The following is a 23,640-nucleotide window of genomic DNA, read 5'->3' on the forward strand; positions in this document are numbered from 1 at the left end:
TGTATATCTGTGTCTGCATATCTGTGTATATCTGTGTCTGTATATCTGTGTGTGATATCTGTCTATCTGTAAAACATGCTCTCCAAAATTCCCACAACTGTATTGCACTACAAACACCCACAAAAGTACAAAATACAATTACACCACAACAGACACATCAAGGCCGTAAAGGTGCACGAAGCCTAGATAAAATATAGACGATGTTATAACAGATAACAGATGAATGATTACATCGAACCTGAGTCTAGCACACGCTATTGCACTAATTGTTAGACCTACCTTGGTATTGACACTCTGGCTGAATGTAACAGACCGACCGACGTAAAAACTTTTGCGTTTGAGTTGAGACAAATCCTCGGTGTTACCCTCAATTAGAGTGTAAACCTATTTCGTCACCTTTACATTCAGTTAAACTGTTTGGCATCAATGAAACTGCTTTTAACCCCCTAAAAGACTCGGCTGGCCGATATCCATCTAGTCAGCTAAACGCCTGTCGCCGCAAAACGGCCACAATTGGCAATTCTCCCATATCGTACGAGCAGGTTCACTCGTCGGATTCACTGCAGCCTTATAGCCAGTTCCATCTAGGCTGCTGAACATTGCACCTGTTCAAGTTTCATTATAACATCGACGGCAATATCATAAGCCTATCACCAGTGATGCAACAGGACCTCCTGCTGAGCTGCATCTCTCCTTGTCCTCACCATTTGCCCCGTCACTGGACCTAACGTTCGACCCGTCTCCTGGCGTTACGTTCCGCCCGCAACGATGGCAAATTAGACAGTGTCGCAACGCCCGGCCATCTGCCCTCCGTGACGTCATACTGCTGAGTCTGTGTCGGAGCGAACCTGGCGGACTGTTCTCGTCATTCTGCACTGAGCTGAACGTGGCAATGTCAACAGGTAGAACGGCGACTCAGCAGACGGAACACCCGACGACAAGACGTCACTCAAATCCTGTCTTTTTCCACAGTCCATCACAGCTCAGTGCTCTTCAACCTGTTACACCACCTTGAATGTCTCTCAGAGTCTATGACCTCATATTCGGTGAGCAATGTTGTGTTGACCCTACGGAACACTTTTGACAGTTTTGCGGCATGTCGCAAGTCACAACACCGTATCACGGTCTTTGTTGGCTGGTGGCGTCACCTAGAAAAATCTGCCTCAGATGCTAGCGACACCTGTGGCGACTTTCGTCATTCAGTGCCTCTGAGCTCCGGCGACGGTGTGGCCGTGGAGGATCTCGTTGAGCGCGTACAGGCTGGGTGACTCGGCGCAGTTGACCGAGTACCACCAGTCGCAGATGAAGTACTTCTGGTTGAAGATGGTGCCCGGGGGACAGAGCATCGAGTCCTGGCGACCGTCCGGATGACAGATGTGGAACACCTGACGAAGAGAACCCTCGTCAACACAAGCTGATAGATAAATCTCACGGCCCGTAGTCCGCAGAATATTGGCAAAATAACTAACTATTGAATCATTACTTCAATATTATATCGACAGCGATTTAGTTTGCTTTCCAGATCCAAAACGGTACCCAGGAGCGAGGCTTGGGTTGTAGACTAGAATGTGACGTAAGCTCTTTTCACATACCACGCAGCTGTTAGTGAAATCAAACCTAGCCATTAATCAGCATGGACATAGCTGGGGAGGCGATATCTAATAGAAGAAGGAATCGATTCTGTTGGGCTTGTGTAGAATGGTTTGTAATTCTAGGTAGCATCATGCAAGTTCAGCAATTAGTCGTCTCCGGCCTTAACCCGCGCCCCACTGGGGGGGGGGGGGGCTATTTATAGCCCCCCTCCCGTTTTTCTGCAATAACTTTTAAACCGCTTGACGTATCGACGCCAAACTTTCAGTACCTTAGGCTGCATCAATTTGACACCTTGTGTCGAAATTTGAAGTTCGTACCTACTATAGGTCGGCCGGAAATGACGTCAGAGTGACGTCATGTTCGGCCGATTTCGACGCAAAACATTGAACCACGGCAATCGCTCCCAAGAGCTCAGTTTTTAAGCTAGATCCAATTTCTTTGCATGAGAGGACTCAGAATAGACTGCGCTATCAAACTGCTATCACGGATTTTCGAAATTTTGAAAATTTTGAAAATTTTATATAATAATATCCAAAATTTATATTTTTACATTTTTGCAAGTAAATGGCGAAGTACTTGTATGAACAGCATTATGACATATATATGTTTTCAAATATAACCTTATGTTCAATGATTGCGAAATGCAAAAGGTTCCAAAATTAATTACAAAATGAATATATTTCGGACACTGTCCTTCTTCAGTTCAGAATTGCAAATTAAATCATTTAGTCACAACAGCGCCAGAATATGTCGATACCAGCTAAGTTAGGAAGTCTCACATTGGTAAATTCTCGCGCAAAATAGACAACCATCTTACAGTTGAAATGTTCACAAGGTACCTCTTTGACTTACAGTTGAACATTTCAACTGTAAGATGGTTGTCTATTTTGCGCGAGAATTTACCAATGTGAGACTTCCTAACTTAGCTGGTATCGACATATTCTGGCGCTGTTGTGACTAAATGATTTAATTTGCAATTCTGAACTGAAGAAGGACAGTGTCCGAAATATATTCATTTTGTAATTAATTTTGGAACCTTTTGCATTTCGCAATCATTGAACATAAGGTTATATTTGAAAACATATATATTTTTACATTTTTTTCAAAAAGTTTTTGACTTTTCGAAAAAAACGGAATATATGTGATAGAACGCATTATTATGACTAATTCTAGCAAGTTTTAGCTAAATATCTTCAAAAATGGCCAAGTTTTACGCATTATTGCAAAAAATTCACAATTATTAATTTTTCAAATCAATTTTTCAGCACGTATTTGACATCGTACGCCCATATAAATAGCACCATCGTGTTCCTGAGCTCAAACTGCATCCAATAGACACCTTTTTTGTTGAAAAATTTCAACTTCAAAATTTGACCTTTTTTGACCTGAAAGTGACCTAACATAAGCTAAATTCGACACAAAATGACCTCGAATAACACAGACATCAAATTCGAAATCTCTGACCTAAATGGACCATGAAACATGTGTCACGTGACCGAAGCATTATATAATATTTTCGTGACCTGTGATGACCTGACCTTGACCTGAAAATCAAAGTACAAGTTTGGTACCCTCAGGGTAACTAGAGCATCTGTTCCCGAGTGTGTGATCCAAAAATGAGCCTGATCTGACTTGTAAGACGTCGGCCAGAGCCCAAAAAGTGATCAAGCCAAAATGCTAATAATTTTTACTTTGACCTGACCTGTGACGTCATCGGTGACCTCGAGGTCAATGAAATTAGGTTTCGCTCGACAGTTTTTCCGGGGCTATCAGACGCCATTTGAATTTTGACGATCGGCCCAGTAGTTTCGGAGTTAGGAGGGGGGGGGCTATGAATAGCCCCCCCCCAGTAGGGCGTGTTATACGCAGACCCCAGTGGGGCGCGGGTTAAGGCCGGAGACGGTGGCAACCGAGCAGCTGTTAAAGTCTCAGGTGCAGCCCGAAACGAGAACAAATTGAATTAAAAGATCAACCCAGGCTTGAGTGTGCTATACATGACCTCAGCTAGAGGATCGTAAGCTATTCGCATCAAAAGCAGTGCGAATCGTGAGCACTATGGAGTGGTCATGACCGTCCGGAGGGCAGAGAGACGTGCACGTCCAACCCGGCCCTTAGTTTTTATCGGTGCAGCCGAGGCTAAGAGTTCTGTGCCGGTCGGGTCCATTTCATCCCGTACAAATCCGAGCCGGTAATTGGGGATGACGTGACTGCGACGGCACTGTACCGACGGCTGTGTGATGAGCCGACGGTGGCCGGCACGGCACCACCCACCGCCAGGCCGCGGTTTCACCCGATCTGCCGGCGACTGAGGAGCGGCGGCCCAGTGGCGGCGGAAGGTAATTTTGGATGGGGGTGCAAAGTTTTCTCAAGGGGCCCCTCTGGAAGCTTTGGGCCCCCTTTTATTTTTTTGAGTGGTTATTATTAATTTATGAAAAATGCGAAGAATTTGGAAAACTATCCCCATACACACAAGTTCTGTAAAAGGCTAGAAATTGCAGTATAGGTACCTACCTATCTCAAATAATGAAAGCATAAAGAAGCAAATGCAGCTAGTTTTTTTATCGGCTAATCTTTTAGTCTAGCCACCACCTGCAGCGTCTCAAACCACTTTTCTGGATCCGCAGTGGACCATTGAGGGCCCTACGAGGCCGTTCCAAGAACTAAGAAGACCGTGTTTAGAAGCCCATTGGAAACCGACCACATAGGGACTCCTCCAGAGACCTACATGACTCCCCATGCAGACTGAATGAGCCCTCCGATCAGGGTCGGTCCCTTGAAAGTGGCTGAAAGGTTTCAGAAGGCAGTATGAGCTCGAAAGTCTTTTGAAGGCTCTCAGAAACCGGCATCGGACCCCAAAAAAAGCCTGTATGGAGGCCCTCAAAAGCCGAAATGGAGGCCACAGGAGCCGATGTTTCGCCTAAAGAGCCGGTATGGAGGACTGAATAGAGGAAAGGAGTCTCAGTGGGGCTGGGGACATTCAGGGGCAAGCGTTTGAGCCCCAAAAGTATGTGTGGGGTCTTAGAGGCAGGTAGACCCCTGGGGTATGCACGGGGTCCCAGGAGCTCGCGTGTGAGCCCAAATATTCGGCTGGCGGCTACTAGAACCAACATGGGGATTCTTAGAAGCCGCTTAGATCCACATTTCATGGGTCATGAGTCCCAAGAGTCGATGTAGGGGCCATAAAAGCCGGTGTAGGGCCCATGGCCCCATAAGTTCCGACATTGAGACTCTCAGAGGCCGGCGACGGGGCACCAAGAGCAGATTAAGTGCCTCAACAAGCCGACATGGGGCCTGAGAATCAGTGTGGAATTCCAGGAGCCTGCGTGAGCTCTCGGCGACCTTCGTATTTCGTAAGGTCCACAAAGGTCGTTGGGTCCTGTGAATCTGAATTCTGCGGGGCCCTCAGAGGCCAGCATGTCTCCTGGCACCTGCCTGCGTTGAGTTGAGAGTTGAGACTCTCTGAGGCTAGGGTTCTTCAGAGGCCAGCGTTGGCCCTTGAAGCCTTCGTTAGGCCCTAGAAGCCGTCAAGAGGGCCCTCAGAGGTCAGCATAGCCCCTGGAGCCTGCCTGCGTCGAGGCCCTCAGAGGCCGTCGTGGGGCCCTCAGACGCCAGCGTGGGCCTTTGGAGCTTGCGTTGGGTCTTAGAGACCATCGTGAGGGCCCAGAGAGGTCGTCGTCAGGGCCCTCAGCCCCTCAGGGACCGTCCTGGTGTCCTCAGAAGTTGTTGTGAGGGCCCTTAGAAGCCTTCGAGAGGATCATCAGAGGTCGTCATGAGGGTCCTTGGCCATAGTGAGGGTTTTCATGGGCCCTCAGATACCTTTGCAGGGCTCTCAGAGGCCTTGGTAAGACCGCTAGAGGTCATCGTTAGGGCCCTCAATAGACCGTTGCAGGGCCCTCAGATGCCAGCATAGCCCCTGCAGCCTGGTTGTGTTGGCCAACACAACCAGCGACGGCCTCTGAGGGCCCCGGGGCCCTCAAAGGCGGTCGCTGGGCCGTCTTAAGCCAAATGGGCCCTCAGACTTGAGTTGGGTCTAGGGCCGTCACGAGGGCCCTCAGAGACCGTCGTAGAGGCCCTCAGAGGCCAGCGGGGCCCCTGGAGTCCTGTGGGACCCTCAGCGGTCGTCATGAGAGTCCTTAGTGGTCGTTATAGAATATAGGGCCCCAGAGGACAGAGGTCGTCGTGAGGGCCCTCAGAGATCATCGTAAGGGCCCTCAGAGGCCGTCATAGGGGCCCTCAGAGGCCAGCGTGGCCCCTGGAGTCTCGTTGGGACTCTGGAGTCTCTGTGGGACCCTCAGCGGTCGTCATGATGGCCCTTAGTGACCGTTATAGGGCCCCAGGGGACAGAGGTCGTCGTGGGAACCCTCGGAGATCGTAATAAAAGGGCCTTCTGAGGCCGTCGTGGGGGCCCTCAGATGCCGCATGGAGCACCAAACGCGGCTCGGGACACTTCTAGCCGGTGCGGAGGCCCCAAATACTAGCATGGGTCCCTCCTGCTCATAATTGGACATTCCGGATGATTCCACATCAGTGTTCGTTTCCCGATCACTGGTTTTCAGTAAGAAATGTATTGGATGGTGCGACGGGCCCCTTGTACGGATTTTGGGGGTGCAAAAAGATATGTTTGCACCCCCATGTTTTTCGATGGGGGTGCAGCTGCACCCCCTGCACCCCCTATTCCGCCGCCACTGCGGCGGCCACCGAACGGGACGGGATCAAGCTGGGGTAGTGCACGACAGTGGCACGTGACTGATACGGAGAATTGACATATCGGGAGAATTTGCCAACTACCAGCACTGAACCCCGAATGTCACCTGCATATACATATGACTCCGTCGCCTGTCTACAAAAGTAATTGTTTCGCGGAGATCCGAAATCCGAATAATAAGTTATCTTGCATATTTCGCGAAGACCTTTCCTTAATTGTTATTCTAAAATCGTCATAAGCTCGCAAACCGTTAATCGCTAGTCGTTAATTCGTTATCAAGTTTAAATTAGACACATTAATTGCCCACTCGTTAATTCCTTATCAAGTTAAAATTAGACACCTTAATTCAACGCGTCAAATTCAACTTGATAACGAATTAACAACGACTAGCGAATACCGACTTACGTTCTTATGACCATTTTAGAGTAACGATTAACGAATTTTTTTTGCTGCATCTATAGGTACTCTCATCAAAGAATATGTTCGCTTATTTGGCTACATCTAACCCCAGACGTGGCGGCTAGGTTCATGAGACTCATTACGCTCCAGACGTTTGTGGTAACATTGTGGTAGGTATGGTTCGGGGCGGGGCTGGCATGAGGCTGTTTGCTCTGTATGAACTGGGACACGAACATAAAATTAAAACGGTTCAATTTCCAGATTCAGTTTATCTACACTTTACATAACCTAACCTAACCTAAAGTTTCGCCAAACTATGTAAGCGCGCTATGGAAAGAATTAAGAAAACATTCTGAAGTAAAATATCTTTATTGATGTATCTAGATCCTACATCGATGCATCAGCAATCACCATTGGTAGGTACGTTACTTTGCATTTTGCAATGAATTCCTCTCGCGCCAACCGGTTGGTGGACACTGTGACAGTTTCGGCGAGGTGTCGTCAATGACGGCGCTCATGTCACGCTCGACCGGCGCGGCGGCGGGTGGCGCGACGGCGGCAGATGACGCACTTTCTCTCGTCTCTCAGCTCCCACCAGTGGCGGCTGTGCGCGCGTTTCCCGTTTCGGTCCTGTTTCGTACTGCTCACCAGTGGACAGAACCACGGTTGCGAGCGGCGTCGACGAGAACGACCGAAGCCGAATTCCAAACTGGTCCAGTTAATTGGGAGAGTTATGCCTTTAAACTTCGAATTTATGTTTGATGCCTGTTGCAAATAAAGCATCAATGTGCCGAAAAAACGATTAAGTGAAATTTCTACAGACAAATCATCATGCAACAACTAGACTAACAACGGCGGCTGACGCGGAACTTACATTCAAAATGTTGTGTGCACTGTACTCGAACGCTTTGTGTTTTAGCTTTGCAGCTTGTTTCAAAACGAATTAGACCGCATCCACTGTTGTCTGTTGATGCCCTGTTCGGCTAGGTATATGTCCGGTAAAGCATGGAGCGTCGAATGTCCGATAAAAGTGGCGAAATTCGCCCGGCTGTGGGCATTCTATAATCAGTAAAACGCCTTTTGGGCGAAGAACGAGCGAGCGAGATAGTAAGCCCTGCACGTGCGGGAGGGCGAGAGGGTACTTCCAACGGGCTTGTGCAAAGCACCCTTCTAACCGGTCGCTAGCGGTGTGCCAAATTTGAACGCAATCGGCCCAGCCGTTCCTGAGATCTTGAAGCGGCATTCTGCACGTGCGCACGTGCAAAAGGGGTCCAAACTGACTTTTGCACGGCACCCTACTAACTGGTCCCCAACCGTGTACCAAATTTGAGCGCAATCGGCCCGGCCCTTCTCGAGATCTGGGAGCGCCCCCTGCACGTGCGCACGTGCAGTAGCACCCTAACCGCAGCACATGGGAATGCATTGCCTGGTGGGTGCCTACCTGTATGCCAAGTTTCAGCGAAATCGCCCCAGTAATTACCGAGTTATTGAAATGGGAACAAATTTGGCACCTCTTCTTTTTGCATTTTGCACGTGCAGTGGGGGTCACTCACATAGATCAAGAGTATCCGACCTTTGGTATAAGAGATGCAGCTTCCCTACAAAAATTACCGCAAGACAATCGCCCAAGCGGCTGCTGAGATATGGGCCTCTCAAAATCACTACTTTTGCAAAACAGCTTGAACACCCTTGACTTTTCACGTGGCACGTGCCACGTCGGTCACTAAGATGTATCAAAAGTAGTCAATTACGGGGTAGAAGGGATAGGGCTACCCAGCAAAAAAGACCGCAGGCCAATCGGCCCAGCGGTTGCTGAGATATAACACTCGCATGTGTAGGGGGGGGGGGCGGATGGACCCCCCATGGTTTTTCGCGAATAACTCGCGTAAAAAGCGGCCGACCGCAACGAAACTTTCAGTACCCTCGCATTGATCAATTTTACACCTACCTTGAAAATTTCATGACCCTGACCCAAATGACCTTTGACCTGTGACCTCTTTTCCGAGACCATGTTTGGCCGGAATCGCGATTTCGCGTATGTCGGCTCGCATTAGCCGCGCGTTTGCAAGCTTTTCGTGGTTTCAAACGTTCAAACATGTGATTTTATGTTGCTCCCATACATTAGGGTGGGTGTCAAGGTCACCTAAAGGTCAGGTCAGGTCATTGACCTTTGGTGACCTCGGGTGACCTCAGTTCACTTTTTCGAGTTTTACATGTTTCTAGGCTAGTTTTGGGAGCTGAATTCGAATTTAGCAACCATTTGAACATTTACGAAGTAGTTTTGGTGACTTCGTGACATGTTACGAAGCTATAAGAGGCGGTTGACACGTACTACGAATACCCGTCACGACGCCTACTGGTTGACCTGACCTGACCTGACCCGACCTGGTCTAAATGCTTAACGACATCATCTTTGATCAAAACTAACACGATATTCGTGATCAGCACCCCGAAAAACCCCTTAGCAACCACACTTAACGACTTTCTAACAGGTCCCGATTTTCCCGACTTTGGGTCATTGACCTGACCTGGAAGGTCACTCGATGACCTAGGACCTTAAAATTGGGTATCATCGGCTTCCTCTCGTCACGGGCAACACGCTCGTTTTTTCCGCGAAGCTCTAGCTCGATCAGGGGCCAAACGGCAAGGGGGGTCCAACCGACCCCCCCCCCCCCCCCTATACACATTAGAAGCTGGCAAACGCCGCACACATGCGAGGGATAAGCCTCTCAAAAGCGTTACAGGCCAGCCCGGCCGGGCCGGGCCGCTCATACTGAGATTTTTCCGTTATATTGAGAAGACTTCGCTGCGCTCGCTCGCTCGTAATTCTCATACTGAGATTTTTCCGTTATATTGAGAAGACTTCGCTTCGCTCGCTGCGTCACAATTGTCGACTAAATATTCCCGATGAGAAACTGACCACTGGCCAAAACTATTGCCTTACGTTACGAGGGTTATAGTCAGCCCTAGGAAATTTTTATGAACGACTTCAATCCACGACTCTTCAATCCTTATTCACCAAAAAGAGATCATTTGATAAATAGGAACGTCAGTCCGTCGCGATCCCCACGTTCCGTCTCGTGCGGCCAGTCCCACGCGGACCGCCAGCCCACAACCACAGCTCGACCACCGGCGCCACCGACGGATGACCGTTCCCGCCCCGCCTCGACAATCACGGCGCGCTCGACACACTAACGGCGCACTGCGGCCGCCGCACCACCAGCTGAGCTCGGCGGGTGGACTGGTGGCTGGACCACATGGTTAGACCGACGGTCACCTGAGTGGACAGAATGTGGCATCTAGCCGTGCAAATTAATTACTGATATCCAGGGTTGTGCTTGACTCATGAGTCGAGTCAGAAATTTGACTCAACTCTGACTCAAATGAGTCAGATTTGAGTCGAGTCGGATAAAATGCTGAGCTGTTGAGTTGAGTCAGAGTTGAGTCGGACAAAAATATTAAGGCGTTGAGTTGAGTCAGAGTTGAGTCAGTAAAATAACTTTTGACATTGAGTTGAGTCAAAAACATTTAGGAACATGAGTCAGCTGACTCATCTTTCTAGAAACAATCTACATAAGCTTTTCATTCTCCCCCTGCTTAACAACTTAGGCCTGGCCCTGCTGCAGGATTTTTTTCACCCCCACTCCCCGCTCAACAACTTTTTTATCTGAGTCAATTTTGAGTCAACTCACTTGACTCAACAAAAATTTGAGTCAAGTTTGAGTCAACTCATATTTTCATTGAGCCACTTGAGCCATGAGTTGAGTCAAGGGAAAAAATCAGCTCCTTGTTTGAGTCAGAGTTGAGTCAGGGCTTTCTGAAGTTGAATGATGAGTCGAGTCGGCAAATTTTTTGAGTCGAGCACAACCCTGCTGATATCCCCCATTACCATTTAATAGTAATTACACTTTTTTTCGGCCGTGACCAGTCAGGTCAGTATCGTATCTACGCAATATGCCACATGCAACGTCATTGCCAACGATTTTGCGGGCAGACTTCTTTGTATCTGAACTTTTATTCCATTTATTCTACATTGGTGAATTGAAAGGCATCGTCCATGAATATACATTGTGTAGAAAAGTGGTGGCGCACGGGAGTCTATATCCAGCCATTCGCGACAAATCACCCACTACCAAACCTAAGTTACTTTCTTTATAAACGATCGCTAAAGACGTGGCTTGACCATCAGCCTCTGTGACAATGGATCCCGCCAAGATTCGGCCGCCGGTCAGCTTTCTCGGTTGGCGCACTGGTTCTATTTGATAAATGGTCCAACAACGCTCGGATCAGAATCAGCTGACAGAGCGGACAAGAGAGCCGCTACAATCGACGCCGACACGCCACATTTGTCACCAGCCTCCTTAGAGCGCTGTTGAGACGGTCAGCCGCGTCGAGTTCGTCGCTAATGATCATAAGCCACTAGATCGTTTGCTTTGATGGTCAACACTAACAGTGTTTTAGAGGAAATCCAGTGACCGTGAAGGAAAGCTGGCGAGACCGCAGCTTCAAGTTAACCACTCCCCCAGGCCCCATGTCCTAATTCCCTTTCAGCGCGCCTTTTCGGTGGTCTTCTCAATCATTGCAAATAAACATGGCCCGCCTACACACTCCAAGTATCGCCTGACATCCGGTCTCCGGTGACATCCGGACATCTCATCTCTCCAGTCTCCATGTCTCACCTGTACTAAAAAAGAAACTAACATCCCGCCTCCACCCATCACGTCTCACCTGGCATCCTGCCTCGACGTCAGCGTAGTAGCCTCCGGTGCGGTACTGGTGTTTACAGGTGAACCTTGTCAGTGGCACCTGAGTCAGGTTCGGGTAGTCCAGACCGGTGGTGCCTGAAAGGTCATACGACAGGTGAGGGTCTAATGACGGGTGTCAGGTGTGGTTATGCTGTAGGATCTAGGGCTGGCTTCAATTAGCTGAAAATTACGGGATGCGAAAATAAGTCGGGCATGATCAACAATATCATAACTAAACGAAGCTGTTCAAGACAAGGCGATCCAAGTTCCCATGTCCCAGTCTGACATCCCCGCCCGGGTGTTTCCCACAGCCGCCGTCACTCACCTGGCACGCTTCCCCACAATTTGCCGGCGCGGATGAAGCCCGGCGAGTAGCGCGGTCTGCCGCTCTCGTCGTGGTCGGCGGTGCCGTCCGCGTGGCTGCGCTGGTCGTCCCAGTACGGTCCCTTCGTCTGGAACTCTGCTCGGTACCGGCCGTTGTCGTAGTGACGGGTATGGTTTCGCGGTCTGTCGTACTGGCCACCAGGCCTGCCGTCATCAGAGAACTGCGGGGCCGGGTTATTATACTGGGAGGGAGAGGCGTGCGAAGGGTGAGGATGCTGCTCGACCATGTGTGCCTCGTGGTCGCGAGAAGGACCTGCGTAGTCACCTGATGGTGCGTTGTAGCCCGAAGACGGAGCGTTGTTGCTTGTGGGTGGGTTGTAGTTGGAATCTGGAACTGGGTTCTTCATAGGTGATTGGTATTTTGAGGGAGGGTCTTCGTATTTCGTCGGTGGAGCCTGGTAGTTGGAGGACGGTGCGTTGTACTGTGACGTTGGTGCTTCGTATTGAGATTCAGGGACTCGGTGGCCCGATGGCGGTATCCTTGGCATTGAAGAGGGACTTTGGTATCCGGAAGGTTCTTTGTAATCCACAGGAGCTTTGTCATATTCCTTAGATGGCACCTTATAGCTGGAAGACGGTGCCTCGTAGTTGTTTGAGGGCGCTTGGTAGTGTGATGGTTGAGAGTTGTGGTTTGTTGCGGGGACGTCATAACTCGAAACTGAGGCGTCATGCATGGTTGAAGGAGCATCATACTTTGTTACAGGGGATTCGTAATTCGCCGACGGCTTACGATCCCTAGTGGGTGCGTTGTAGCTCATGGCAGGCGAGTCGTATTGGGTTGAAGGTGTATCATATGTCTTGGAAGGATTGGTGTTCTCTGAAGTCTTGTAGTTGGTTGAAGGATTCTCATAATCTTCCGATGGTGCTTCATAAGCTGATGGCTGGCCATAAGTCGTTTGAGGAGGCTTGTATGCAATATTCGGCAGTTCGTATTGCTTCGATGGCGGTTTGTAATCATAAGCGGCATCTTTCTGATGGTCATTTCCTGTGCTTGAGGACTGATATTGTGTGCTCGGTAGGTCATATTCTGTTGTGGGTTTCTCGTGTTCATGATAATCCTCTTTCGGCACCATGTGTTGTTCTCTATTGGGCAGATCATACTGCTTGTTGGGCGCCTTATAATCACTCCGCGGAGATTCATATTCACTGGCTGGCTTTTGATAGGTCTTCTCAGGAAGATCGTAGAATGGATTCGGACGCTTGTAGGAGACATCTGGTGTTTTGTACACCGTATCAGGTTTTGTGTATTTGGTCTGGGGATGTTCATATCCATCATGCGGTTGTTGATGCACATTGGAGTCCTCATAGTCGGTCGATTCCCTGTACATCTGCTTTGGTTCCCTGTAGGAGGTGTCTGGAGCGTGGTATTGCTGCTCCGGTGCCTTCTGAGGCAGGTCGTAAGTGCGACTATGCTCTGGATACCCCTCCTTCTGTGGTGGCACGTATTCCTTCTGCGGGAGGTCGTAGAACGGGCTCGGAACGGCAAACATTTGCTTCGACTTATCATGCGAAGCCTTCGGTGGTGAATAGTCATCCTCAGGCAATGAATACCCCTTGCTTGGCGCTTTGTAACTCTCTTCTGGAGCATTGTACCTGGTAGCTGGAACTGCATGTTGCTTTGATGGCTCCTTGTACTCAGCGGCTGGTGGGGTGTAATGTTGACCAGGCGCTTCATAATCGCTGACTGGAGCTTCATATTCACTGCCGGGCGCAACGTACTCGTCGCTGGGAGCTTTGTAGCTCTTCTGTGGCGCGCGGTAAGACTCCTTTGGTGCTGTGTACTCCTGTTGCGGTAAGTCATACAGTTTGTTCGGAATCTTGATGCCGTGCTGAGTTGGTCTTCCCTTTGAGCTTGGAGCACCGTACGTTTGAGACATAGGTCTTGAGTGCCCGTTATAAGTGGACTTCACACTGCCGGTGCCGGGATGAGGGAGTTCGTACCGCTGTGGGGGTATAATCAGCTTCACGTCGTAGTGTTTCACCGATTTGTATCGCGATGCGGGTGCGTTGTATGTTTGCTCAATGGCCTCTGACGTGTCTGCTGGTCCCTGATACACATTCGACGGGGCTTGGTACGCCTGATCCGGGGATTCATAGCTTTGTTCTGGCGCATCATATCCTACGTCGGGATCTTTGTGTGCCTGAAGAGGTACATCGTACCCCTTGGCAGGGGTTTGGTAAACCTGACCAGGAGCCTCATACTCTTCATTTGGAGCCTGGTATGTCGGGTCAGACGTCTGGTATTCATTTTGGGGAGCATGGTAGGACTGTTCAGGAGCATTGTATGTCTCTTCAGGCGCTTGGTATTCTTTAGCAGGCGTGTTGTAGTTCACCTCAGGCTTTCCATGGGCAATACCAGGAGCAGTATATTTCTCCTCCTGAGTTCGATGATGATCACCTGGTGATTGATAATCCTTAACCGGTGCCCGATTTCCTTCTGCAGCCGTGTAGCCGCTCTCAGGGCTTTCATATTCCGTTGGTGGAATTCCGTATTGATTATCCGGTGCGCTGTAATCCTGTTCAGGGACTTCGTACTGCTTCTCAGGTTCCCGATAGCTCTCAGATGGTGCAACATACTCTTGATCTGGCCCAGAGTATCCTTCGTCGCCTGGTGGAACATATTCCTGATTGGGAAGATCGTAGACCTTCGAAGGAGGATTATAGCTGACCTCAGGAGCAGCATAATCGTCGTAGGGCGCATCAGGATGGGTGTCAGGAATCGCATTCATGGCAGTCGGAGTACCCTGAGCAGAGTCATGGTAGTAAGCAGCCTTGACTGGCGCTTGGTACGTGCTTCCTACCGGCGCTTTGAACGCTGCATCCGGGTCCTCATAGTCAGCCACATGTGGCAGAGGTCGCGACTTCGGGGAGTTGTACCGGATGTGAACAGTCTTCGGCTTCCTGATTGGCACACGGACATTGCCAAGCTGGATGGTGCTGGGAACACTGTAGTCGCTGGCGGGTAAGTCGTATGATTTTGGAGGGGACGCAGCGTAGTCAGATGATGGCTTGGGTCGTGGAAGCTGGTACTGACTGACAGGTGCCTGTGGTTGTTGACTATGCGCATTAGACTTCGTCAATGATTCCGGTTTATATGATGATGGAGGAGCCTTATATTGATCTTGCGGTGCTTTATAGTCATAGCCCTGCTGAGGCTTACTTTTGTGTTGTCCGATATGCTTCTCGCTGGGGTATGGAGCCTCGTAAAACACGGACGGTGCTCTGTAGCTTACCCCAGGTCTGCCATGGTGCTGAGGTTTCACTTCGTCATATGCTTGAGGTTTGGGCTCGTGCTTGACGGGCTTACCATATTTTGATGCAGTCTTGGCCTTTTCAGAGTTTGATTGTTCCCTATAATTACTTTTACGTGAACCGTTTTTGTAGTCCGTGGTTGGTGTTGCATAACTGTTGGAAGGTTCCTTCTTTTCAGGTTCTGGCAGTTTGTAGCCCGTACTAGGCTTGTATTCATCAATGGCTGCTGGTGCTTCGTAGCTGCTTTGAGGAGTTTGATGGGCCTTCATTCCCTGTTCTGGATATTCCTGATGGTGTTCCTGTGGCGGACTGTAGGTGCCTCTTGGGGTCTCGTAGTTGTTCGGAACACTTGGCCGGTGATCGGTGTAATCAGCAGGATGAACATCTGGCGATTGGTAGGGCTTGGAAGGCTGGTAATCAGCGGAAGGTCGTCGAGCATAAGTCTGAGCAGGTAGATCGTAGAATTTAGACGGAGACTTGACCTTGGTTTTTGTTTTGGGCACGCTATAGCTAGCCTCCGGGGCTTTGTAATCGAGAGGTATTTCGTATGAATCTTTTGGCTCTTCATATTGATAGCCCTTATCTTCATAGTTTCCAGGCCTTGATACTGTTTCATCTTGATAACCCTGTCCACCGTTAGCATGAGGAGCAGCATATTGGCCTGCCGGTTTCTTGTATCCCTGCTCAGGAGCGGCGGGAGCATAATCGTCCTCAGGAGCTGCGTAATCACTGTGAGGCGCCTGGTACTCATCGAATGGTGCGTGGTAGTTTGAATGTGACTGCTTGGCTGGTACGCTAACCTTAGGTCTATATGTGGTTGGCCTCTGCTCATGCGTATCCACTGGGGCGTCATAAACACCGTCGGGTTTGTGCTTGCCTGAATGTCCCACAGGTCTGCGACGACCCTTTATCACCTTCGCCTCTTCACGGATCAGGGAAGCACTCTCCGGCCTGCGGCGCTTCAGGCCTTCGATGGTGAACTTCACAGTGTAGCCGTTCTTGTGTCGAGTGACGGGGTCTCTGATGACAGGACGCACCACAGGACTGGAGGTGGTCGACACCAACTCTGTGAGCGGGGCCAGGTAGGACGTGACGGGTGGCGCTGGCCGAGGCGTTGGCGTCGGTCGAGAGCGGTGACGCTTTCCACCGCGTTTAGCCGATGTGGGTGGCTTCGGAGCTGCAGTATCAGGACGTTTGCGAGGTTTCAGGCGCGCCCCAAAGCCAAAATCCTTTCGCACTGGATCCTTGTAGTCCAGGTTGATGAACATCGATGGATGCGGATAAGTCAAAGACGAAGGAATGTACTCAGTAACGATTTCGGGAGCATCCTTTACTCTGGATTTGTGCGTAGGACGATGACGCTGATGCTTTGAATGGCCTTGATTATAGTCGGCAGGCTTGTTATAATCCGTGTCAGGGGCGGTGTAGTCGTTTGAAGGCAGGTCATAGGTTTTTGATGGGATGTTGTATTCGTTGCTGGGTGCATCGTAGTCCTTCGAAGGCAGATCATAGGTCTTAGATGGGGCACTGTAGTCCTTTTCCGGAGCCTTGTACTCTTTTGGAGGTAGGTCGTAGGTCTTTGATGGTTCGTCGTAGCCCTTGTTTGGCGCATCGTACTCCTTTGATGGTAGATCGTACGTCTTCGATGGTGCTTTGTATTCTTTCGAAGGTAGATCATATGTCTTGGATGGTGCGTTGTATTCCTTGTTCGGAGTACCGTAATCCTTTGAAGGTAGATCATACGTCTTGGATGGAGCGCTGTATTCCTTCGAAGGTAAATCGTAGGTCTTGGATGGTGCGTTGTATTCCTTGTTCGGAGTACCGTAATCCTTTGAAGGTAGATCATACGTCTTGGATGGAGCGCTGTATTCCTTCGAAGGTAAATCGTAGGTCTTGGATGGTGCGTTGTGTTCCTTGTTCGGAGTTCCGTATTCATTTGAAGGCAGATCATACGTCTTGGATGGAGCGTTGTATTCTTTCGAGGGTAGATCATATGTCTTGGATGGTGCGTTGTATTCCTTGTTCGGAGTACCGTATTCCTTTGAAGGTAGATCATACGTCTTGGATGGAGCGTGGTATTCCTTCGAAGGTAAATCGTAGGTCTTGGATGGTGCGTTGTATTCCTTGTTCGGAGTACCGTATTCCTTTGAAGGTAGATCATAGGTCTTGGATGGAGCGTTGTATTCTTTCGAAGGTAAATCGTAGGTCTTGGATGGTGCGTTGTATTCCCTGTTCGGAGTACCGTAATCCTTTGAAGGTAGATCATACGTCTTGGATGGAGCGCTGTAGTCCTTCGAAGGTAAATCGTAGGTCTTGGACGGTGCGTTGTGTTTCTTGTTCGGAGTTCCGTATTCATTTGAAGGTAGATCATACGTCTTGGATGGAGCGTTGTATTCTTTCGAGGGTAGATCATATGTCTTGGATGGTGCGTTGTATTCCTTGTTCGGAGTACCATATTCCTTTGAGGGTATATGATACGTCTTGGATGGAGCATTGTATTCCTTCGAAGGTAAATCGTAGGTCTTGGATGGTGCGTTGTATTCCCTGTTCGGAGTACCGTATTCCTTTGAAGGTAGATCATACGTCTTGGATGGAGCGTTGTATTCTTCCGAAGGTTGATTGTGTGTCTTGGATGGTGAGTTGTATTCCCGCGAAGGTAGATCGTAGGTCTTGGATGGTGCGTTGTAGTCGTTGCTTGGTGCACCGTATTCCTTTGTAGATAGATCATACGTCTTGGATGGAGTGTCATATTCAGAATCTGGTTTAGTGTATTCATTTGAAGGCAGATCATAGGTTTTTGATGGAGCACTGTACCCTTCGCTTGGAGCGTTGTATTCCTGTTCTTTGTATTTTTCGGTAACACTTTGTTCTCTTGAAGGTAGGTCGTAAGTCTTTGATGGGCCCTTGTACTTTTTACTGGGAGTATCATATTCCTTTGAAGGCAGTTGGTAGTTCTTAGATGGGGCTATGTATTCTTTGTTGGGGTCTTTGTAGTCTTCCGATGGCGAGTCATAAGTCTGAGGTGGGCCGCCGTATTCCCTTCCAGGTGATTTGTGTTCTTGTGCTGGTAGGTCGTACGTCTTGGATGGAGTGCTGTAGTCCTTGCTGGGAGCCTTGTACTCTTTAGAAGGTGCCTTGTATGTCCCATCTGATGGACCATAGTCTTTTGCGGGTAAATCGTATGTCCTGGACGGGACCTTGTATTTGTTGCTAGGACGGCTATGGGCCTTGGAAGGTGTACTGTAGTCATCTTCCGGAGACTCATAGGATGTGGATGGTGTCTGATATTCTTTCGGCAATTCGTACTGCTTAGATGGTAGGTCATATTCCTTGGAAGGCGCGTTATATTCGCCTCCAGATGCGGTGTTGTAACGTTCGCCACTATGCTTGCTCGAAGGCTTTTGTTCTCTGGGCGGATGTCGTCCTCTATCTGGTAAATCATACAGCTTTGAAGGTATCCGAATCTCCTTTGAAGCTTTCTTCTCGTCTGGTGAAGCATATTCATGTACCGGTGCTTCGTAAGCCTTAGGAGGGGATTCCAGACCATACCCTGGTTCGCCCGAATCCTTTTTGGGCAGCTCATACTTGTCACGTGGAGGAAGGTAGCCTATGCTTGGCGCTTTCTCCTCCTTTTCTGAGCTATATTTGTTGGCTGGAGGGAGATATCCTGGCTTAGTTTCGCGGTGACCATCCGAATCTTCGTATTTATCACCAGTCTCACTTCTGCTGGGGAACACATACGTCCTAGCCGGTGTCTTTCCCCTTGCCTTCGGTGCCCTGCGCCCACCAAAGGGGCTCTGTTTCTTGGATGACCCATACTGAGTCCTCGCCCTTGTTCGACCTCGGCCGCGTCCGCGGGTACGAGGAGTGCGTGTCGGGATGGTCGGTCTCAGCGACTTGTGTTTCGGGTCGTCCTTCCCCGGGTTGATTCTGTGCAGCAGGGGACGGGGACGGACGAACGGCGCCCCGGCCGGTCGGGCCACGATGTAACCCGGCGGGGGAGGCGGGTGCCGACTGCTGGACGTTGCCGCGCTGCCGGCCGGCGAGGAGGGACGACCCGCCGCCGGACCCACCATCGGCCGACGGTCGCTCGGGATCTGGTCGTTGAAGGCCACGCGGTGAGGACGCACGCCCTTGTTCACCTGCCGCACGATCACGGTCGCCTCGTAGATGTCGGCGGGGCTGATATCAGGACTCGTTGTCGCGTCCCTGTGAAGAGCCAGACCCCGCTAGGTCACGTTTCCCTCGCACACTTTTTGCACATTCGAAGGGATGGCCTCTGCGTGATACATGAGCTACTGTTAGCACAATAACATGATCAGAACGCATGTAAATCCGGAGAACAATCAAGGTCGGTCATTTTGCATGAGTGTGAACTTAAAAAAAAGATAAATGGGTAGGGTTGAAAGCGTTGTGCGCCTATACCATAGAGCTCACAAAGAGTTAGAGCACTTCATGGGCCGGATAAATCCGTTATCCACGGATAAATTCGCGGACCGGATAGGATTGGATTCTAAATTTGTTAAAAAAGAACGGATATGGGCGGGCCGGATTTGGGAATTGAAGGTTGAACCCGGATCAAAACGGATCAAAATTTTAACATTCAACATTGAAGTTCTTAGAGAACTTCTTAGAGACATTGTGTATTACTATTGAAGGATGATACCTAGTTTACCAATGTGGTGATTTTCATGTGGTTTTAGGTTTATAAGCATGGTTTTTGGAACCATGATGGTCTGTGAGATGTATGGCTGTCTGGTCCCTTAGATTGAATTTGTTAGTCCAGTTTTGGGTGAAACCAGTTATTGGTGAAACGGATTATTACGGATATTTGTTTTTGGAAGTTTGGCTGCAATACGGGCCATGGGTGGGCCGGATTCTGATATTCAAAGAAAGGCGGATAATGGGCGGATCTGGATATGACTTGCCGGATATGGGCCGGGCCGGATCCTAAAAAGCCTATCCGTGAAGTGCTCTACAAAGAGTCTTATGAGTCTGCGCCACCTATACCCACAAAGTCCCACAATGACAATGCACTCTAAACCGTCACAATAGGGAGGGCACTGCTAGCCATTACTGGCTATTTTGCACTTCACCGCGTCCCTAATGTCCAGTCATGTCACGGTCGCTTGACCCCATGGTGTTATGTGAAGACTCGCCTCACAAAATCATCATTACCGGCAAACAAATGACCAGACGCCGTCACGATTGAACAACGGCTAGATTCCGATTCTCTGTTATTAATGATTTCACTTGCAACCTGTATTGACGACTTTGGACTCTATTGGTCAGTTAAATAGAAAATGGGTACAGTTTTTATCGGTGCTACTATGCATGGCTTCTGTCGATTTAATCAAGCAGACTGAAGCCCAACGAGATATTATTTGAAACAATATTCATTTGCCCATTCTCATCCAGCATATACCACCACCAGACCCAAGTTGCAGACATTTTTATAACCCTAGCGTCCAATCGCACTTCCGGTGCTTCTCAGCCTGTGTGGCTCTGCAGGCGTCCCGCACCCACCTGGCTTTGTAGACGGCCTGCGTGCCGCTCTCGACAGCCAGCGAGTCATCGGGCCGGACGGCCACGGACACCCTCCGGCTCTGACCGGCGTCCAGGTCATCCTGCCGCCGCCCGGAGCCCTCAGTCGACTCCGGCGGCTCCTCGCCGAGGCCGAGAATCAGCTCGGTCAGCTCGGCCAGAGAGGTGGCCGCGTCGAGCCGGACGGTGGTGGCGGCCGGCGCGGCGGCCGTGCTCGTGCCGGCCGGCTCCCGCACGGTCACTGTGTGCCCGGCGGGTACGGTCACCTGCTCTGGAGCCGTGCTGTCGGTGAAGGCAGCCGCCGGCCGCAGCAGCAGTAGCAGCAGCAGACAGAGGGGCGCCATCGCGCCCGCGATCCGCCCAACACCCTGTGGGGAGAGGGACTGTCAGCGGGGCACCGCGGAGGCGGAGGCCAGTGCAAGGTGCTGCGCATTGAGTGTTTTTACAGAAAACAGACATCCGTAAAAACCCTGGACTTTTTTTTGGAACGTCATTGATACTAGCACGTCACGAACTAGTTGGGCATAAGCTGATCGGTAAAGTATTGTTATTTGATGAAATGAAGAAATAGCGTGTCGTATGACTTCCCCCCATTCCCCGTTTCCCATTTCCCCATTCCCCCATTCCCCCCATTCCCCGTCGTGTCGTATGACAAAACAAAGGATGAGGCCGATAAGGGCCAAAGAAGTTTCATGTCGAATCGAAATGTTTTTGCATGTAAATGTTTTATTTCTATGTGATCCGTGCAGTTCGCTTTACCTAATATTTATACAGGCGAATGAGATTTTTGGGTTTTTGTTACAAGAGCAACGTGTACAAGCATTGAACAACTGGTCAAGCTCAGAATGGTTTGATTCTATATTCTTAGCGGTCTCTGACTCTAACCGGCCGTAAACGGATCAGATTGTGTGTGTGCGTGTGTGGGTGGCTGAGGGGCCTTATAAAGCCCAGCTAGAGTAGTTACCTCGAATTAACCCATTTATGCCCAGGAATATTGACCATCATGAAAATCGACGAAATCAAAATATGTTATGCTCCTACCAGGGCCTTGTATGGAATCGAAAATAATTTTTGCCTGCAGCAAAAGTTTCTCGAGAAAAACGTAAAAAACATGCGTTGCGAAATCGCAACGAAGGGCACACCGGGCGCCATCAGCGTTGCGAAAACGCAACGACGGGCACATCAGACGGATATAAAGTACACTGAACTGCCGTATATGCTAATATGTTTTGACAAAACATCAATCAACTGTTGACAACTATTGCTTGAAAATGCGGAACCCACATCCGTCATGCTCTATAACCCGCCTAAGAGCCTCAGTGAGGAAGCATAACTTCATGATTCGCGAACGGGGAGATGGCAACACGGTCATTATCAACCATTTACGTTGTCCATTGCTGTTCATTTAAAGTTGTGGTCGACACGTAACCAGGGTGATGCTTTCTTTTTGGAAGCTAGACAGATCCATTACCTCCACCTATCAGACCCTGCACAGTGCACACTGAATACAATTAAACGGAGAATTGGGAGTAAACCAGTGCCTCTCGTATGCGCGTATATCCGCAATCATTTTTAACCACCCCCCTAGGAGTAAAGTTAAATTCCATTGCAGGTTAGTCGTACCCACTCTCAGCAAAAAGAAAAAAGGACCGATCCGGCTCTAACAAATTACCCGCGTAAGGCGTAGCGCATCACAACAAATCAACTCCAAGTTTATCATGTTTACACCTAATCCAAAATTTTCATGGCCCCACTCTCAGCGACCTTCACGTGTAACCTCTTTCTCGAGACAATGCCAGGACAGAATGGTGATTCGACGTCAATCCGTCCTTTCCATCTTCAGGATAGTTGAATCCTCCTCCACGCCTCATCCCCCTGTTCCGGGCTGGACCGGCAACGTATATCGCAATCGGGCAGCTCACATAGGAGCGCGCCTGTAGCCGGGTGCAGTGGGTGCTTGGGAGGGGGGAAGGGGATGGGTCATGGGTGGCGGCTGCCCACTGGCTGGGCTCAGTCTCCAGTCTACGATTGACCGTGTCCGGTCAGACAAATGTTTCCCCTAATTCCAATAATCCTGCTAGCTCTAAAAATGGTCTGATTAGATAAAAAGCCTATCAAAGTAAGAAAACAGGCGTATACTCCACATCAAGCAGCTTATGAATCTATGCGAGTTATGAATCCTAAAAATCATTATTTTCCCATGGGTCGCCCTCATTACCCCTGCCGAAGGGCTCAGCTACCCTCAGAGGGGGCCTATCCCACTATTTGCCGACCCTCAGTTATCTTTTCTAACGTAAATGCTGGTAGTCAGCAGATTCTATCCAGAGAATGGCGATGCCTATCTGTCGCCTAATACCAGAATACATCCCCGTTATTCATTATTTATGCACAATGTACATAGTAGATCCAATTTCCAAAGGACCTAATTATCTCTCAGCTCCGTTAGCATCGCCGACCGTTTGATGCATGGGTCCTTTTCCTACCATGCGATTTTCAGATGCATGGGAATACATTGCTTAGTGAACGAACAGCCCGAGGCCGAAAATCTGCGAGACAAAAAGAAAGGAGTGTTTGTGGCTGTTTGAGCCAGCAAATATGAAATGTGTCGCAACATTTTACGTGCGAACGCACCTTGCACTAAACATACCTATATACGTCCCTCATGGCATAGGCGGCGGAGCGGGGGGGAGGGGGCACCGGGGCACCGTGCCCCCTTGATTTTGCCATTTTAACATTATCCCGATAGGCGTTGCATGGAAATGGAAATGGAAAGAATGAGACCAAAAGTCAGCAGTGCTCCCCCCCTTAATTGAAGATGTTCCGCCGCTACAGCCTCATGGCTACAAAATGAGAGAGAGAAAGAAAGAGAGAGAGAAAGAGAGAGAGAAAGAGAGAGAGAGAGGGGAGAGAGTTGGGGAACGAGGAGGAGAGGGAGGAAGATGGGGGAGAGAAAGAGAGAACCCACAGCGTATCACGAGTGAAGTCTACTGTTGATATTCATACTTCCGCTACCCTGCC

The 23,640-nt window shown here is 49.6% G+C and overlaps 1 protein-coding gene across 1 annotated transcript; it reads right to left on the minus strand.

The window, feature by feature from the left end:
• Nucleotides 1–1,170: 1,170 nt before the first annotated feature.
• Nucleotides 1,171–13,393, minus strand: LOC122365632 (extensin-1-like). The gene is made up of 3 exons (XM_043337015.1): nucleotides 11,768–13,393; nucleotides 11,426–11,538; nucleotides 1,171–1,385 (listed from the first exon to the last, which is right to left on the minus strand). The coding sequence occupies exons 1-3, from the start codon at nucleotides 13,314–13,316 to the stop codon at nucleotides 1,200–1,202; spliced, it is 1,848 nt and encodes a 615-aa protein (XP_043192950.1). The 5' UTR covers nucleotides 13,317–13,393; the 3' UTR covers nucleotides 1,171–1,199.
• Nucleotides 13,394–23,640: the final 10,247 nt, after the last annotated feature.

Source organism: Amphibalanus amphitrite, unplaced genomic scaffold (genome assembly GCF_019059575.1).
Source record: "Amphibalanus amphitrite isolate SeventyFive unplaced genomic scaffold, NRLGWU_Aamphi_draft 000752F_arrow, whole genome shotgun sequence".
NCBI classification, from domain to species: domain Eukaryota; kingdom Metazoa; phylum Arthropoda; class Thecostraca; order Balanomorpha; family Balanidae; genus Amphibalanus; species Amphibalanus amphitrite.